Source organism: Sylvia atricapilla, chromosome 1, assembly GCF_009819655.1.
Source record: "Sylvia atricapilla isolate bSylAtr1 chromosome 1, bSylAtr1.pri, whole genome shotgun sequence".
In the NCBI taxonomy this organism is placed as follows: Eukaryota; Metazoa; Chordata; class Aves; order Passeriformes; family Sylviidae; genus Sylvia; species Sylvia atricapilla.
Genome location: NC_089140.1, coordinates 99,307,333 through 99,326,146, shown reverse-complemented (window position 1 = coordinate 99,326,146; position 18,814 = coordinate 99,307,333). Strand labels below are relative to the sequence as shown.

Below are 18,814 nucleotides of genomic sequence, written 5' to 3'. Positions count from 1 at the left end.
AGCTTTGCGAGGTGCTAATGCCCATCCTAGTAAAATGTAGGCACTCTATTATTCACACAGATTATTATTCTTATTGGGCATTTTTTTTAAAAATGAAAGGTGTGTGTTTTATGATGCTGACTATATAATCAAATGCAGAGTTTAAGACATCTGCAGTCTCACTCTTAAAACTGAAGTAATCCTGAGGAATAGCTTTAAAAATATAACTGTCCCTTGCTACCAGAAAGAGGAAAGAGAAAGCCTTGGTATGAGGTCTGGCTGGAATGGAGTTCCTATCGGCCAGAATTGTTGATAAATCTAATAGTTTAGGATTTTCTTAAAGGTAGAAGTCCAGTGTCTGGTTGTATAATTAGGCTCTGGTACTTAAGCATTATAATATATATACTAGTTTGGATGAGGGTATTTTCCAACTAGAATATTGTAATGCTTTAAGCATTCTAAAGTATTCTACTATAATTGCTCTTCTACACAGGCTGAACTCTGAGGGCATTATCTTACTATTTATTATAGAAGAGTTAGTTGTATTGCCCAATGGGCTTGTAATCAGCATACATACCCAAATCAGAGATGGAATAGCACAAAGAGTACTTAGACAAACCAGTACTGCCAAAGTCTACAGAAATTCTGGAGAAATTGAATATGGAAAGTATTTGTACAGTCTTGCTGGCTGTTACAGACTGGTAGAGAGGGGACTTGGAGGAGACTCTTGGACACTGATTTTGTGGTGGATTATGATTAGGTTTATTGCTTATACAGTATCTCAATATTGCCAGTACAATATCTAATGCAAGCAGGTCCAGAGGATTAGAATATAAGAAGGTTTGGCTAGAAATTTTCAGTTTTGCAGTCTTGCAGAATACACAAATAAAGCTCTTAAACAGCTACTTTAGGATTTTATCTCCGTATGTGATCAGTCCTCAGAACTTTTACTCACCCATCCAAAACAGAGTGCTCTGCATCTTCAGGCTGGATGTACCCTGCAGACATCCCTGTCAAGGTAAGTATTCACCAGAAGCTGCCTGCAGCCTTGGGAGATCAGTTTGCCCAGTTGTCCCAGTGTCCAGTAGTACTTCATAACCTTTTGCAGGCCGATGTTTACCAAAGTCAATCATCACAGCTCCTCCATTTCTGGAATGTATTCCTTATGCAACCATCCAGACAATTCTTTCTGCAGTTCCAACCTGATGTTCTTATCTTAGGATGAATCAGACTGCCCATCAGACACAGAAGGGTGTGTGTGTGTGTGTGTGTGTGTGTGAGCACATGTGTAGGACAGACAAAAAGGCCTGATTTTCTTTTGTTGCTGTCACACTGGGAAGGAGCTTGTATCAGTGAAGCTGTCCTTTTTATTTAGTGTTGATAATGCAACACTGTTTTGGTCACTGCTGAGAAATGCTATCACAGCATCAAGGTTTTCTTTCCAAACCACTCCTACAAAGGCCAGTAGGCTGGGGATAGGCAAGAGGTGTGACGGGACACCACTGGGCCAGCTGACTTCAGCTGCCCAAAGGGATGTCCCACACCCTATGTGCCAAGCTCAGCAGTAAAAGCTGGGGGAAAGGAGGAAGAAAGGAAGATATTTGTGGTTGTCCTGGTTGTTATGGTGCTTGTTTTCCCAAATAATTATTGTGGATGCTTGCACCCACCTTTCCTGTAAGAGGTTGAACATCTGGCTGCCAATGGGAAGTGGTGAATGAATTACTTTTGCTTTGCCTGTATGCAAGACTTTTGCTTTTCTTGTTAGAATGTCATTATCTTGATCCATCAGTCTTCCAAACTTCTTGGTATTTTTTCAGATACCACAGCAGGGGTGTGTAGGGCAAATGTCAGGCTGGATTTTTGGTTGCTAGTCAGCCCCAACCCACCATGGTACAACAAATCTGAATTTTAAGAAGCCACTGGTTTTAGAAATTATGTTTTAAGGCACCTTACTAAAACTAATATTAACAGATCTGATTTTTTTAAAGGTGACCTGTTTGTCAGTCCTTGAAAATCAGATCTCTCTTAAAATCCTCCAAGTATTGAGTATATAAAGCCACTTCCATTAGTTGCTAAATTTATTTGTGCACGTGGATATCTGAACAACAGCCACAAACCAAGGAGTAACATGATAGCAAGATGAGCAAGTTTCAAAGTCTATGTTACAAAGCTAAAGGCAAGATTATGGCTGGCGACTGCCTTTATATAATGTATTTGTGCTCCGATCACTGAGTAGTAACACAACATGATTTTTCACAGCTTCTGCAGACCTGTCTCTTCTCAAGTATGTGTAATCATTACAGTGATCTGCTTCATCACAGCTACACAGCATAAGTTTTTGCCGCCTTGAGACCCAATTAAACACTTGTGGCATATAGCGAAGGTTTTAGGCTTCAAAATTTGGTGGCTGTGCAATTAGTGTAACAAAGTGACAAGTTGAAGTGCAGTATGATTATGACTCTTGTTATTGTGGAGGCAATTAACAGTGGATGGGAAAGGTGCTAATTACTGTAGCTGTTTGAAATGTACCACTTAGTTTCTCGCCTTTGATAAGTTTAGAGAAGAAACTAAATTTTCTGGGGGGAGTTTGGTAATGTGGGTTCAGTGTTAACTTCAGCGGTGTAGGCAGTTTTGTAGCTAATTTGACCTTGATACTGTGGTAAATGTAATGGATAAATTCGTGCATCAAAGATTTGGTCTATTAAAAAGCTACTCCAGGACATCTCCGAGATTCCAAGACCTGTGGTGCAGGCTGTGAAACCACAACATTTGCAACAGAAATGACATAGCCAGACTGGAAATGGCTCATTCATCAAGGATGGGCCTCCACTTCACAGCTGCTCAACATCTGATATCAATCTTGATAGGGGATCCAGAGGATGATCAAATCAGCACCCCAAAGATGAGATCCAGGAAGACTGTCAATGTCTTTTCATACTTACGGGAACCCCTTTCAAGACCTCCCTTGGAAATAAAGAAATACATGAATATTTGGACTTTCAATGGACTTAGCCTCAGGACAAATAAACCGTATAAAAAACCCCTACACCGGGACCTAGAGTGTGTGGCTGAGGTTGGATGGTACCGTTGTTACTGTCACTCTGCCCACCCGACATTCGATCAATGTTGTCCGAATTTATTGTGGCTTTTAATTGGTTTTTTTTTGAAATTTGCTAAGTAAGTTCTGTTATTTTGAATTGGCTTCTTATCGTTTATAACAATACCTCTTTACTCATTGCTGTTCCAGCTTCAGGAATAGACTTTTTTTTTTCACTGCTGACTTTGCAAGTAACATTTTTTTGGCCAGACTTGGATCACTTTTTATTACATGTCCAAAAAGATATAAAGACAACTAAGAGAAAAAACAAGTATCCAGTTATTTTTTCTTTTACATTTACACATTTACTAGAAGTTGCTTAGCAGAAAATCACTGCATTATTGTGTTGGTTCTGGCTGGGATAGAGTTAATTTTCTTCACAGTAGCAGGTATGGGGACATGTATTGAATGTATGTTGCAACAGTCTGATAACTCAGGGACATTTTCATTATTGCTGAGCCACACTTGCACAGTGTCAAGGCCTTTTAGCTTCTCCTACTGCCTCGCTAGCAAGGAGGATGGGGAGAGGTTGAAAGACTTTTGAGGGGACACAGCCAGGAAAGCTGACCCTAACTGACCAAAGGGATGTGGCGAATGACCTTGGGAAATGGTGATTGAATTCCTGCTTTGCATGTGTATGTATTTTGCTTTCCCTATTAAACTGTCTTTATCTCAACCCATGGGTTTTCCCACTTTTATTCTCTTGGATCTCTCCCCTATCCTATTGGGAGCATGCAGCTCTGTGGTGCTTAGTTGCTAGCTGGGGTTAAACCCCCAAAATTGTATAATCTAAAATGAAGATGAGGAAGAATATCTGTATTACCTCTTGAATAGCAGTAAAACTAGGAACCATTGAAGAGAATAGCTGATTGTACAATTCTATGCTGTAATAATGGTAGCCACATGTACCCAAGGATATCAAGCCTTACCTAAAACTTCAAAGAGTTTTTTTGAGTAACTTTCCATGACTATTTTCCAAGGCAACTTTCAGTAACTTCTGCGGGTAAAATACTGCCATGGTGACCTTTAATAACAGCAAAGAATCACAGAGAGGCAAACGGGGTGAATTTCTGGACAAGGCTTTGCTCTGACCTGAAGGTCACAACAACCTGTTCAGTGCAATATTTCTCCTCTATCTGTTTGAAGCTGTTCCTTGAAACTTACGGTTTCCTAATCTGTGGTCAAAATGCCCTTGAAGAGAAAAAGTCATATTAGAAAACAAATTGATATGAACTACTTAAGGCCAAATTTACCATTATTGCTTTAAAGATTGGGCAGAATGCTCCTGTGAAAAGCTGAAGGATGGAATTTTCACTAAAACTTGGCCTTGTTGATATTCTGAGAGCTCCATTGCTTTCTCTGAAACAATCAGTATTTCTGACTAGGATAGGTCATTGTGTTTCCCTGCCATTGACAGTTGAACTAGACATACTACTATTTCAAAACTTAAAGCAAAGGTACTAAGGGGTATGTCTATCTTCCATTGCTCAGAAAATTTTGTCTTAAAATATTCTATTTTTTTTTTACTGGAATTTAATAGTAAAATCCCAGTGTTACTTATGTGGTTTTGCAAGGTAACAAATTACTTCAATCTTGTATACTTAAACTTTTCTCCTGACTGAAAGCAAATAGTAGAATTTCATCCAACAGGAAATCTGGAATTTGCAAAAATGTTATTAGTTTGTGGAAACAAGCCAAATCATCCTATGGATCAAGCAAAAGACTCTGGATTCCCAAATGCTTATTGAAATAGAAACAATTAATGAAATAACTTTTTAACTTGGACTAATGAAAGAAATCTGGAGCAGTGGAATGTACTTCTGTGGATTCCTTTAACTTCTCACCTCTGACAGAGACAGATAAGTGACATTTTAGTTATTGTGTACCAGCTGGGGTTTCCTGCCTCCTGCTCCAGTTCTACTGTCTGGGCATTTTCTCCAGTCCCCTGCCATAATTGATCCACAACATGTGCGTCTGCTCCTGGCGTAAATACAATACTTTACCTCTTATCACCTTACATATGGTTCATAAATTGAAAAAAATAAGAAAAAATTGCTCAAGCAGCAATCAGACCCTAGTGAAAAGCCATTGTCATTAACTTCAGAACTCTGACTTTCAAAATCAGGGGTAACATTTACTTGTCTGTTTCTGATTTCCACCTCCACTAGATGCAAATCTGTACTTGCTGGAGGTGTAGTTGTACTGCTCTGACCATTTACAGACAAAAAGACACATGTTACTCACAAAAACATCTCTACCTGCTCAAGTACAAGTAGGTATGCTAGGTGAAACTCTCCTGGCAAAGATGTCACATCTCTAGTTGATATTTCAGTTCTAAAATAGATGGTGAAATGGAATGTGATCTTCCTGTCATGACTGTGTGCAATTCCAACCTTCGAGGCTTTGGGATATCATTTGCAGCTTGGTGTTCTGGCTCTCGCTCCTGCCCTGCTAGCATCCGTCACTTGATGAGTGCCACCCTGTGTCCTGGGACAGGGAGAGAGGCTACTAGAGCTGGTCTTTTTAACCTTTGTGCTCTGTTTCTATCCTGGTTACACTGTGATTGGGATTGCAGGTAGAATAAATATAGCATTAGCTGCATTTGAGCCCCGTAAGCATGGCCTTGAGCAGTAAAGGAGATGCCTACCACTCACTGAACAGCCTTGGGGCCCCAGCTCTCACTCAGGCCAGTGTAACCTCCATTGCATCCCTTCCTGGAGTCAGGGACTTCAACTCCAAGCCTCCCAGTTTCTAAGGAATAAGAGCTGTTCATCCAAGAGACCACTGCAGGAGATGCTATTTGTCAAGTCTACACCAAGGTGAGGTCTCTGGATAAGGAAGAGGATCAAACAAGTGTAAGTCATGATTTCTTCATAGCAGCTGGTCATTAGGACCCTCCTCTGAGACAGGAGAGGCTGGTATTATTGGCCTTCTTCCCTGGACAATGTGTTCTATCAGTGCTGGATTCAAAACAGCAACAAACCTCAGAGCACTGAACTCTTCTTTCTCTTTAAAAAGTGAGTATATTGTCTTTCAGGCAGCTAAATGCTGTGATTTGTTCCAGGTCAGGAGAGGAGGAATGCAGGTATCATTATAATCCTTCTGTCGGGGCTGGTCACCTCATTGCTCTCATCTACTAATTGTCTCCCTCAGCTAATCTGAGTTAACGGGCTGTGTTTTGTAGACACAAAAAGCATTTGCATAGCATCTGCTATGTATGCATCTGTATTCCTGCTAACAGGTGCAGTTTGTTAGCAAACACATCAACAAGTAAGGTCAATTGTATTTACTTTATGTGTTTGTGAGAAGCATTTACAGTAGCAGAGTGCTTTTGGTGTCTAAGGCTGTGGTTTGGCAACGATTTCCTTTGGTGGAGTCAATACTTTTTAAGTTAATAAAAGTCTTTAAGTCAATAATTAATGACTCAAACATATGTCCTCAATCTCAAAAGTAGTAGTCATCCTGCTGTTAATGAAAATCTATTCTGAAATGCCCTGTGGAAAACAAAAATCAGTGGTTTTTTAGGTCAACTTCAAGAAACACAAATAATCAAAAATTAAGAATAAAATAAAAATGGGCTGGCAGAATAGAAAATAAATTGGTCAGGGCTGAAAGATAAAGATCCAATGTATTTTGGTGTTATTGGCTGTGTGTAACGAACGTATTCACGGGGAAAAGGCCTTTTTAACACAACTGCAAGTAGCTGACAGCTTAGCCTGCAAGATTAACATTGGCAAGAATCTCAGCTGGAGAGGATATAGGAGCTGCAGTTTGAATTTGCAGTAAAGTTAATGTTCTGATCCTCTGTTAGGAATCTGGCTGTGATGCAAAGCTCTGATGCAACACAGGCTCATTCACGTGGTTCAAATTTCTTTAAACAATTTTGATAGCTTAACTTGAGAGTGTCATGCTTTAGGGCAGTGTTTATTTCCTGTCCACCCTCTTCTGTGCCAGGTCAGGCACTGATCATCCCATTGTAAGGCATAAACTCCACATTGGGCTAAATCCAGCACTAACCATTGGGATAAAAAAAATACATCCATCTCACAGAATTAGGAGTCCTGAATTCTCACTGTATCCTCTAACTTGTAGGGGATATTGCTTCTCAAGCAATTCCCATGGCCTTCTTGTTATTCTCTGAAACTTCATGAACCTGCTGTGATAATCTCAAAATAATTTAGAGACTCTTCTTGTGTCTAGTTACTGATAAATTTACTACCTTTTAGGAGCATTAATGAAAATGAAGAGGTAGAAATTTCATCAGTTGATTAAATTATCTCTCTTATAAATGCTGTAATGTGAAACTTTCATTTGCCTTTGTATTTTAATTAATTGTATTATTTAGAACTGAGAAGTACTGCAATTTTTTTCATAGTTTTGCTTAGTCTGCTGAAAATGGTCTTTTGTAAACCTGAAAAAGAAGACTGTTTACTTGTGTTACTGTTTTTGTTTTTTTTCTCATGGTTAGTCACTGTGTTAGTAGCAGCTAATTTTAACTCAGCATCAGAAACATCAGTTTATTGTAAGCCTCAAATTATCTGAGCACGCTCACAGAGATAATTGATTTCCTGTAGTTTGTTTGTGCATTAAGAAAAAGTTCCAACTGTCCTACTGCTAAGCCTGAATTTGTGTTGTATTGGGAAGTATACTTTGTGTTGCCTATTTTTCAGAAGTTATTAAATTAGCATTGAACTTGATAATGTTGGTCCTGCTGCTCAATATCAATTCTGTTCAAAAAATTGAGATGTATATTGACCAAATTTTTTTTCTTACTGCTGGAAAATTATTTCTCATTGCTCCTTTTGTTTCATCTTTTGAATAAGAACCTGTGAACTTGCTCTCCCTGCAAATTTATTCTCAGGAAAAAAGTCAGGAGACTTGCAAGATCTCTTTGTCCTGATTGTTCTAATTCATCTAAATCTTTGGATTAATTTGTTCCTTTCTGTTGAATAAAAAAATATTTGCATATATATAAATTTACTGCACAGCTACTACTTTGCCTGAACCTTTTCTTTCCATTGGAGAGGTTAATTCTTTGCTACAAATTTGTTCATCTGAAAGTATTCAGGCTTTAATTGTTCCCTGCTGGCTTTCAGGAAATTTTTTGTATGAGCTTATTATCATTGACAGACCAGGATATATTGACAAAAGTATACTTGGTTTTAAGAATCAGAGCCATGTTCTGCAGCTGTATGTGACATTAATGGAGTGATATCCCTAAAATCTCAGTTAACAAGTGAAATCCTTTAAATCTCAGTTACAACATGGGTGGTAGGTTTATATGCCCAGAGAAGAGTCCAAGAAATATGGTCTTCAGAACTAGAGGGTCATGTTGTTTTGGTGGTACTAAACTGCTGGTCCATCAATGTGTCTCACATGGGCATGTGGAACAGAAGCTCCTGTTCTGGTGAAACATCTACACAATTGCATCTTCCCTCTCAGCTCCCCAGGGAATTTCTGGAAGAGTACTGGAGTTTTCTGGCTGTCAGCCCTGGAGGCCATGAAGCCTCCCACGCACAAATTCACAGAGGAAAAAAAAAAAAGATTTTTCCTTAAGATTGCAGTTTAATTTTTGGCCCTGAAGTTTGAAGGGTTTATCTTCCATCCCCCAGATAGAAATATTTCAACCCCTGCTTTCAATTAGCCATTGAATTTGATGTGCATGGTAGGCATTCAACATCTTTAAAAAGTACTTTTACAAAGATGCAGGTATTCACCTCTTTGAAGGTGGTGATGTTTAGCCAGCACTGACCTCCACCCTATAATTAATGAGGAGCTCAACAAAAGAAAGTAATAAAAACTGTAGATGTCAAGCTTTTTTTTGTTCTCTTTTTATTTATCAGCCACTGGAGATGGAATGAAGAAATATAATTTAGTTGAGTAACCATTGCATAGTCCATCTTAGCTCTTGCAGAAATTGTTTTCCCAACTCATCCAATCACAAGTGATTTCTTGGAGACACAGATCTGCCATCCCTCTTAGCTGAATGATTAATCCATGCATTGGCTCAGGGTTAAATTTCATCAGAACCAGGACTTGCTTGTCCTCTCTCTGAAAGCATTTGGTGTTTCTTGTGGTTTGCTGGTTTGTTTGTTTGTTTGGATGGGGAGAGAGAAAGGAAAGGGATTTTTGTTCATGTTTCAAAACATGCTCAAAGGAAATGATGGTCTGATCTTTTGTAACCAGACACTTTGTAAACTCAGTAGAGCCAGAAAGGTGCCTCATAGCAGCAGCCTCACCAAATCAGTATGACAAGACTTTCTCAGGTTCTGCTTCACTTTTAATACTGGATCAGACACCAAGTATATCACGACACATAGTTCCTGCTTTTGTGAGGGATTAATGATGCTTGAAATTTTAAACACCAGGAATCTGGGGGGATCATGAGAGTCACTTGATTTTTGTTTGCCAGCAAACAACTTACCATTGAGGACAATGTTTTATTGTGAACTGATTTAAGTTCTCAATAGTACAACTGCATGCACTGGTTACTGCAGTATAGAAGATATTCTGGATTCAGATTTGATACTGAGCTACTTTCTTTTCTGCAAGCCTCTTTGTTCCTTGCTAACATAATCTACCTTTTAAATTTTGATGACTTTCATCTCAGCCATGGCAATAATCCACCCTTTGATTCCTTATCAGGTGAATGCTAGAAGAAAAACAACTTCAACCTTTAAAATAATATTGTTAATTTTTTTTCCTATTAGGATACAGTGATTAAAAAAAAAATTTCTGACATAACAACGTGCTGCTTATTACAAGCTTTTATTGCCATAAAGATCAGAGAACATAGTGTTGTAAGGGACTGACAGAAAAAATTGAGTTCTGAGTTAAATGGTTATTATTTAATTCTCCTTTTTGGTGCACTTAGACACCTCATTAAATAGGAAGTAGCTGCATTTTTTGCCAACCTGAGCAGAGAGTGAGGAAAGAATTTATGTATCAGAACAGAGAGGTTAGATAGGCATTGAGCACTACTTCTAAAGAGACAAATATTGATATTGCTGCCAGGATGTTCTTCAAAATTGCCTGTGTAGCACATGGACCCATTCTTAGTTATCATGTGCATCGAATCAGAGATTTGCAGTTGCCTTGAGAGGAGCAGCATGCACACATTAATGCATCTGCAGTTTTCTGTGTGAAGCAATGTCTCAGTGAGATAGAGAATTAAGGATTATTCTCACTGTGCATCTCCTTGAGGTTTTCCTCTCCATATTCCTGCTGTGCTAAAATGCCCACACCTGACTAGAGAGACAGCACAGGACAGACACACGGAGTTGTCAAGGCTCTCTGCTCAAACCAAGAAGCCAGGCCAGGATGGGGACTGCAGAGCTCCCAGGGGAGGGCTCATGCTGTGCTTCTTTGCTCATCTGGAGGAAAGGAAGATGGAAGCGAGCAGCTTTTCAAGGGATCTCTTTAGACCAGTGGCTTATTAAAAAATCAGAAATCGGAATTTTGTCACTTATTCTGAGGAATGGATGCCTCTTTACAGCCAAACAAAGTGGATTTCAGCATATAGTTTGTACTAAAATGAAGCGGGGGAGGATGATCTAAACAGTGCACTGCTTTTGGAAGGCTTCCTCTTTGTCAGTAGGACCTGCATTTGCCTCTGTTGTATTTCAGACTGTTCTCTGCTCATCTCTCCAACCTGTTGAGATCCTTTAAAGGGTTTTACACTACTCTGTGGTCCCAACCAGTCCTCCCAGAAAGAAGCATCAGATCATCACCTGCTGGTTTGTTTTCTTCTTTACCCCAGTCTGTTTGTAGATTATGGAATTATATCTCTTTTCTGTCAGAAAGCTTCTGTATTCTCCTGCTGTTTATCTGTGCCTTGTGGGGACTGCAGCTGGCGCTTCTGATTCACCAGGTCTGTACTGCTGCCCCATCCTCCAACAAAGGGCTAGGGGGTGATTCATCACTCCAGTTAGTGGCACATAAAAATGATGGTTACTAAACCTCTTATTACTCTTTTACAGTTTGGGAGGCTGGTTACAACATCATCCGTTTTAGGTTATTTGGATAAATCTTTCTTAAATGCCTTTTGTACTGTACTGCATCTTTCTCAGCTTTGTACTCTAATGCAAGAAGCACCACTGATAGGTACTAAATGAGAGTGGCCAGAGACTATCTCAAACCATTTTGAAGAACTCAGGTGAAAGGGCTGATGGCCAAAAGTGCTAGTGCAGTCATACTAAGTATGGTTGATCCTACCCTTTAACAGGACACAGATTACTTGATATTTTGATGTCATTTTTCAGACTACATTTTCTTTCAGAAAAAAACAATAAAAATCAGATGTTGATTTGAAGATTAGGGTCATTCATGATGGAAAAGAAAATGGTCATTATGCCACTGCCTACTGCAAAGTCCAACTTTTAGGCTTTCAGACATCCCCTGGACAGGCAAGGGGACTGAAATCCACCATCACTTCATCCAGTTTTTTTATTTCAGGACAAGAAGTAATGATGCCTTTTTTTAAAATTTTTTTAAATTAATCTCAATTAATTGACAGTCTTTACTAAAGGCTAACTGACTGTAATGCTGAGGAACTAACAGTGGGGACCTTGACGGGGCTCAGACAAGGCTACTCGGTACACTCAAGGGCCAGGACAAATAGTTTCCTCAGACTGAGAAATTTAAGAACATTTGCTATGCGATTTGAATGCAGAGAAGGCCATGACCTTCCCTTTTGGTTTATCCAGAGGTTATCTCTTAGAGCAGTCTGGAAGGATCCTCTGTGACTTTGAAATATTATGCTGGTGACAACATAGGCAAGATTTAGACAGAAGAGGGATTTTGTAAATAGGCCAAGAGCACCAATCCCAGTTACGTGGAACAAAGGTATTTTCACCAAATAGATAAAAAGACCTGCAGAAGGATACTGGAATTAAATTGCTAAAATGTATTAGCCCTAGAAAAGTTTGGTAAATTTTTACTAACATCGCTAACAGTCTTCTCTGAGCCTGTTAAGGTTAGCATAGATTGATACCAGAATACAACTGAGTGTAACTGGCTCTTCTACAGAAACTTCTTTGGGAGCACATCCTTCCATTTGCCTCATTTATCCATTTACTGATAAAATCAGTATCTTGCTATCATGCAGGTAGCAATTCCCTGCTGGTTTTGACATGATGTCACTTGCCCCAGGTGTCAGTGTAGTTCCAGTGGATGTGCAGGGAGAAGAGGAGCTCTGGCTGGGATCACTGGCGGTGCTGATGGCAAGCAGGGCTTGGCTGTTCCTGCCAGGAACGTTGTCATGGCTCCAGTCTGGTTCTGACAGAGCCCCAGAGCCAAATATGTATTTGGAATGGCTTCTGCTCTCTCTCACAATTGAAAAGAATGGCATGGGACTGAGACAGGCCCTGGCATCTCTATGTCTGCCAGAATCCTATTTTACTTCTTTCTTCTATTCACTGATGTCTTTCTGTAGCACTTTCAATCTCTTTTCCTGGAAGGCAAAGAAATTTCTTGGTGGAGGGAGCTGAACATTAAGATCATGAACATCTGAAAGACAAGCCTATTTTAATTCAGGAGTCTGGCAGCTGGGAAGCTGTTCTTGGATTCTTCCCAAGAGAATCCAAAGATCTGCTCCCATACCCCTTTACTTCAAATCTTTATAACTCACTTTCCTGCCTCCCCTCACAGCTGTTTGGGTGTCCCCTTGGTTACTTGCTTGTCAGGGTATAACACTAAAAAGCTGCTTACTGCAGCAATATAACGATAAAACATTTTTTTAGAGGGTGGGGAGGGAGGGAGGGAAGGGAAGTATTTTTTCATTTCATCCTCTAACATAGAAAAAATGGTCCTGTACCACTAATCAGTTTCCAGGCAGGCAATTTTTTTCCACAAGTTTGGTAAATAAGGGAGGGTGTTTTTTATTGATGTAGCAGAGGCAATTGTCAGCAGAGGTTTACAGCTGCAGTGTCTGGCTTGTGGAACAAGAATCCAAATTATAATTCATAATTTATATGTAAGAAACTTGGCATTTCTCTAAGGAATTAGAGCCAAACCACCCTGATGTGTAATTTATTTCCTGCAATTAGCTGGTTTGCTGAGCCCTACCAGGTACACTGAACACTTTCGTAAAGCAGTTAAGCTGGTCTGCGAAGAACTTTGTTAAACTGAACATACAGAGGAATTTGTAAATGGAAAGAACTGAATATAACAAGAGAAAATGTGATGTACAAAAACAAAACCCAATTTGGGATACTGCAAGAGAAGTATTTGGAAAGGGAAAAAGTACAATGTCTGCACAGTTCTTGCTAGATGTAAGAACACAGGAACAAGTAAAGTTTTACTGTTAGGTAACTCACTTCCAGGATCTGCAATGGGAAAATCAAAAGCTGTGCAAAAGATAACCTAAGTTAACTAAGGTAAGTTAACTAAAAGCATGTTTTACATTAAAGAACAGGAGGAGAACTGCAGATGATCTTTCTCTATTATTTTCTTTTGGTCATAGCAAAGAACTAAGAGCTCAGAACTGGCACAGAGGCGAGATGCAGCAGGGAGTGTGTGTATTCAGCAGCTGGCATTATCCACTCAGATTTAACAGCTGCACTTGGGCATAGATTGTGACCTCTAGTTTGTGATAATCTAAATATTTTTTCCAGTATTGGAGAGAAGGGATAGGCAAAGTTCATCTCCTGACTATAACTCTATAATGCTGAAAGAGCCATTTTATTCAAAATGACAAAAATTGCTTTTCACTACCACCCTTGGTGCAGGGACTATTTGTACATAAAAAAATATCTCATACAATAGGCCTGGTGTTTCTGCATCCCTAGAGGGAAGGGTTAGAGTGAAGCCAGCAGCGACAATAGAGAAACCTCCTGTGGAATATAATAATTAGAAATAGGGATATATCTGCTTTTCAATGATAAAACCTTAGCTGAACCCTGAAAACACAAAAGTGGCACAGGATACAACAATAAAATTAGGATTTGTTGGTGGTGATGCTTTGAGAAAAATGCTGTAGGTTAAAAAGAACCATTTGAATCTGTCACACACCGTAAAAACCATCAAACCACTGATTTTTGGAAAAGTGGTGATTTGGAGAAGCAGGGAGTTCCTGTGTCAAGCTGACTTCAAATCTTGCATGGTATCTGACTGTCTGGTTAGCAGCTAAGAAGAAGGGCATTTGGCAGTGTCAGGAAGGTGTTTGCTTTGCATTCCCCAACCTGCAGCTGGAAGCAGAGACCCTTTGCTAATGATTTGAACTGATTTTGCCACCTTTTGGGTAAGGCCCAGAAGGAGCATTGGCTGCCTAACTGGTAGACCCACAGAGCAACTTCAGCCATTGGAATACTGAGCACTGACTTTAACAACTTCTGGGCCCCTGGAGGAATTCACATGTACCTTGGGGAGCCTGGGCTCCTGGCATGATACACTGCTCCTTCCATTTCTACCTTGACATCTCTATTCTAGCAAGGGGTACAGAACACAGCAGTTTATTTTTTCAGTTTTTAAAATACAAATTATTTAAATGTATTTTCTATTAGTGGCATGGTGGCTTTGACTGTATGTTCTCTATGTTTTGTAACAGTTGGGTTCTTATTTCTGAAAAAGACCCAGCAAAGCTGAATTTGAGGAAAATGCTTATAACAGTAATAAGCTTCCCACTTCAATAATAGTATTTTCTCCTCTTTTGGAGAACTATTGCAGGATGAACTTATTGTCAGTGTATTAGAAACAGCAAAGAAAGAGAACAAATGGAGGAAAGGAGCATATCTCGTATATTTCCCTCTTTAATATTATAGAAAGCTCATAATGAATTTCAGATCAGAATCCCTATTCAGTTAGAAAGAGAGGGGAAGGCCACTAGATGGTGGTAAAAACCCAAGCCTTTGCTTTAAGATCTGTGGAAAGAGAAGTCCAGAGGGGCAAAGAAGGGGAGGAGGAGCCACAGTTTGAGTACTGAAGTCATTATTGCTTGGTGTCTATAAAAAGGCAGTTGCACAGTAAGTAATTTATCCGTGGTCAGCTTTGACTCTATGGATTTACTAATTCCTTTCCCTCTATTTTATTTCATCTTTTGCCACCAAGGAGTCTTCAGCCCCAGATGTCAGGGGGGCTGAAACTTCAGCTCTCTGGAGGAAACGATGAAGAGGAAAAGCAGCTGAGGGAGCAGCTCTGGTAAATAGGTACAGTTAATTCTTGATTGCAAATAAAAAGTGCGTTTTTAAAACTGAAATTTTTTTAGCATTATATGCTTTGAATTTTATTTGCAACAAGTCACTGACAATCAGCTCTAAATATTCCCTTTATTAAAAATGTGATGTCTTACAACTTTCTCTAAATATTGTCATTAACAGAAAACCATTGAATAAAATATTCTTTATTTGGATGAGAAAACTTCTTTTACAATAGAATTCTACCCACACCAATTCTGTAACCTTAGTGTATTCTGAAATGCATGGATTTGCCTTGGTAAGGTGTTTAATGCAATGCTTTTAAATGAGCATGTTAATGCTGCACAGATAAGCTGTTTATAATACAGTTCATGCCAAATTAAATGTACAAAGGTCAGGAAACCATTTAAATCTTTTACTAAAAATGTTCAATTTTTTATTGTGTCAATAATAGAAACTTCTTTATACTGTATTCAAGTGAGCATTTTCTGCTGGTCCTAATACTTCATCTTCCTCTGTTTCTGGGGTCTGAGAGCTGGGACTGGGAAAACTGTTTTTTGTTTGTTTTTCAGCAGGATTTCCAGGACATTCTGGGGAAGTATTCCAGGGAACCAGATAGAATAAACAAAACTATGAATAAAGAGTGCATAAATCTTTTCATCAGTTTGTGATTTTAATTTCCCAGTAAGGATAGGTAGAAAATCTCTGAGCCAACCAAAGTTTAATTTAGAATCAGTGCAGGAATGTGGTGAGACATGTGCAAGCCAAATTAAATAGAAATGGCTGGTATTTATGTTGTCAACTTCTGCCTCTAATCTTCATGCTATATTGTTTTTTGTTTTAGGTAGGATCTTCTGCCTTTTGGAAAATGCATTTACCACACTCCTTGGCAAGCCCTTCAGAAGGAGCAGAAAGTCTTAGCTCCCAGAGATGAACACATCCTCTCAATTCTATGTCTCTGAACTAAACTTGAGTGCCTTCAGTAGCAACTTTACTGTGCCTACTGCAAAGAGCAAGTCATCACCATGTGAGCAAGTGGTCATTGCAGCTGAGGTGTTCCTAACTCTGGGCATTGTAAGCCTCCTTGAAAATATCTTAGTCATATGTGCAATAGTTAAGAACAAGAACTTGCACTCACCCATGTACTTTTTTGTTTGCAGTTTAGCAGTGGCTGACATGCTGGTCAGTGTGTCTAACGCTTGGGAGACCATAACCATATACTTAATAAACAATAGACATATCATTATGGAAGATGCCTTTGTCCGTCATATCGACAATGTCTTTGATTCCATGATCTGCATATCTGTGGTGGCTTCCATGTGCAGTTTGCTGGCTATAGCAGTAGACAGATATATCACTATCTTCTATGCCCTGCGTTATCACAACATCATGACAGTGAGAAGGTCAGGGCTGATTATTGCATGCATCTGGACCTTTTGCACGGGCTGTGGCATTATCTTCATTCTTTATTACGAATCAACTTACGTGGTCATTTGTCTCATCACTATGTTTTTTACCATGCTGTTCCTCATGGTCTCACTGTACATTCATATGTTCCTCCTGGCTCGTACTCACGTGAAGAAAATCGCTGCTTTGCCTGGGTACAACTCTGTCCGTCAAAGAACCAGCATGAAAGGAGCCATCACTCTGACTATGCTTCTTGGCATCTTCATTGTTTGCTGGGCTCCATTCTTCCTTCATCTCATCCTGATGATCTCCTGCCCTCAAAACCTCTACTGTGTTTGCTTCATGTCTCACTTCAACATGTACCTCATTCTCATTATGTGCAACTCAGTGATCGACCCCTTGATCTACGCCTTTCGTAGCCAGGAAATGAGGAAGACTTTCAAAGAGATAATTTGTTGCTATAGCTTGAGAATGCTCTGTGGCTTATCAAACAAGTACTAAGATAATAAAAACAAACCAGGGAAGAGAACTGAAGGACAACATCTTCCTGCATCCTGTAATTCTGCTGAAATGCCTATGGAACAATTTCTCCATTCAGCTGTTGTGATTCCTGCAGCAATCAGAAACCCCTTTAAAACACATGATTTTATATTTCTTTCCCTCCACACACCTCTCATGCTGGTGGTCAGAGCTACTCAGTGCATCTGTATTATGGGAATAAAGAATATTTTGAGTCTCATTTACCTTATTGAAGATTGTAATTTATAAGAGGATTACACAGGGAAAACCTTATTTTTATTTCTGCTAAATGCAATGAGTGAGTTCTGCTATGCAAATGAACCCACCGGCCTCTAAATGTGTGTTTCTTTTGGTGTTATTTGTCTCTCTATATAAAAAATAAATATAGTTTTTCTCTCGAGATAAAAACAAGCATGGCTTATTTTGATGCCCAGAATTAACACGGAGCTTTTTGGTTATTTTCTTCTGAAGACATAAAATCAGAGAAGTAGTTCCAATTATCCAGTTCCACATATCTTGGTCAGCAGTTATGATCAATATACCTGCATGTATCAGCATCTTTTATTCCAGTCATGACCGTCACTGTCATAAAATACATATTGTGTAAGAAGCCAATGTTACCATGAGATTTTCCATGCCGGATAGAGCACTAAATATGAATATTGAGCTGATTCTAGTTTGTCTGTTTTATTTGCCAGGGCTAGGGAAGCAAAGGGAACACAGCCTGTAAATATTCATGTAATGTTTTGTGGAGATGGAAAGACTGAGTGAGTGGCTGCCTTTGTACAGACATTAGAAAAGCCTTTTGGCTGTGAAGAGCTTGTGTTACTGTAGATTGCATCTTTCAAGTTGGGAGAGACAAAACGAGTTTGATAATCAAAAAGCATGGCAGGCAATGGCAAAATAAAAGGATTTCAAAACATCAGGGTCATGTAGCTATAACAGAGTCCTGACTTTTGCTCCCCAAACAAACAAATTTCCTTTCATATGAGAGGATTCTAAGCTGAAACCCTCATGCCTTTTGTGTGAGTAGTTTGCATCTAGTCATGCTTTCATAAACCTGCTGTTCTGCAACAGCTGTGTAATGTGCAGAATACTGGGTTTACAAAAGAGGGAGGAAATCCAACTGTGATATTTCTTGATGACCATGAATGGTGCATATCTTGTGCTGTGATTTAAGTTATGAAAAGATTTCAAGTGGTGGTAGACTACTGACTAGATATCTGAATATATCTTGAAAAAATGGGCTCTTCCTTCTGAAATCTGGAATAACACTCTTTGTTATACTTGGTTCATACATGTTGTAAAACTCCTGTTTATCAATAGAAGGTTTATGATTTATTCCATGAGTGTTAGGTTATACTTTCAAGGTGAAAGTCCTGATTGGGTTTTAGGAAATTTTTATGCCATAAGAATGGTCAAACATGTGAGCAGGTGCTCAATGGTTGTGCAAAATCCATCTTAGATATATTCAGAACTTGACTGGACATGGCCCTGAAACATCTGCAGTAAATTGAAAGCTGACTCTAACTTTGAAGTTGGCCCTGCATTCAACCACGAATAGCAGATTACCTTCACAGGTGCCTTCCAACCCAAATTATTCAATGATTCTATGACACAGTTTGCATATTATCACACAATTATACATTTTTTCCTTCCTCATTTTACTTCTTGTGTAAGA

General features: G+C 39.2%; 1 protein-coding gene across 1 annotated transcript; it reads left to right on the top strand.

Annotated features, from left to right (window-relative positions):
- The first annotated feature begins 15,021 nt into the window (after positions 1-15,021).
- MC5R (melanocortin 5 receptor) lies at positions 15,022-17,778 on the top strand. Its single transcript, XM_066328558.1, has 2 exons — positions 15,022-15,219; positions 16,052-17,778. The coding sequence occupies exon 2, from the start codon at positions 16,138-16,140 to the stop codon at positions 17,113-17,115; it is 978 nt and encodes a 325-aa protein (XP_066184655.1). The 5' UTR covers positions 15,022-15,219; positions 16,052-16,137; the 3' UTR covers positions 17,116-17,778.
- Positions 17,779-18,814: the final 1,036 nt, after the last annotated feature.

Excerpts from the sequence above, each read along its gene's own strand:
- MC5R (XM_066328558.1), top strand. The coding sequence starts at position 16,138 with ATGAACACATCCTCTCAATTCTATGTCTCTGAACTAAACTTGAGTGCC.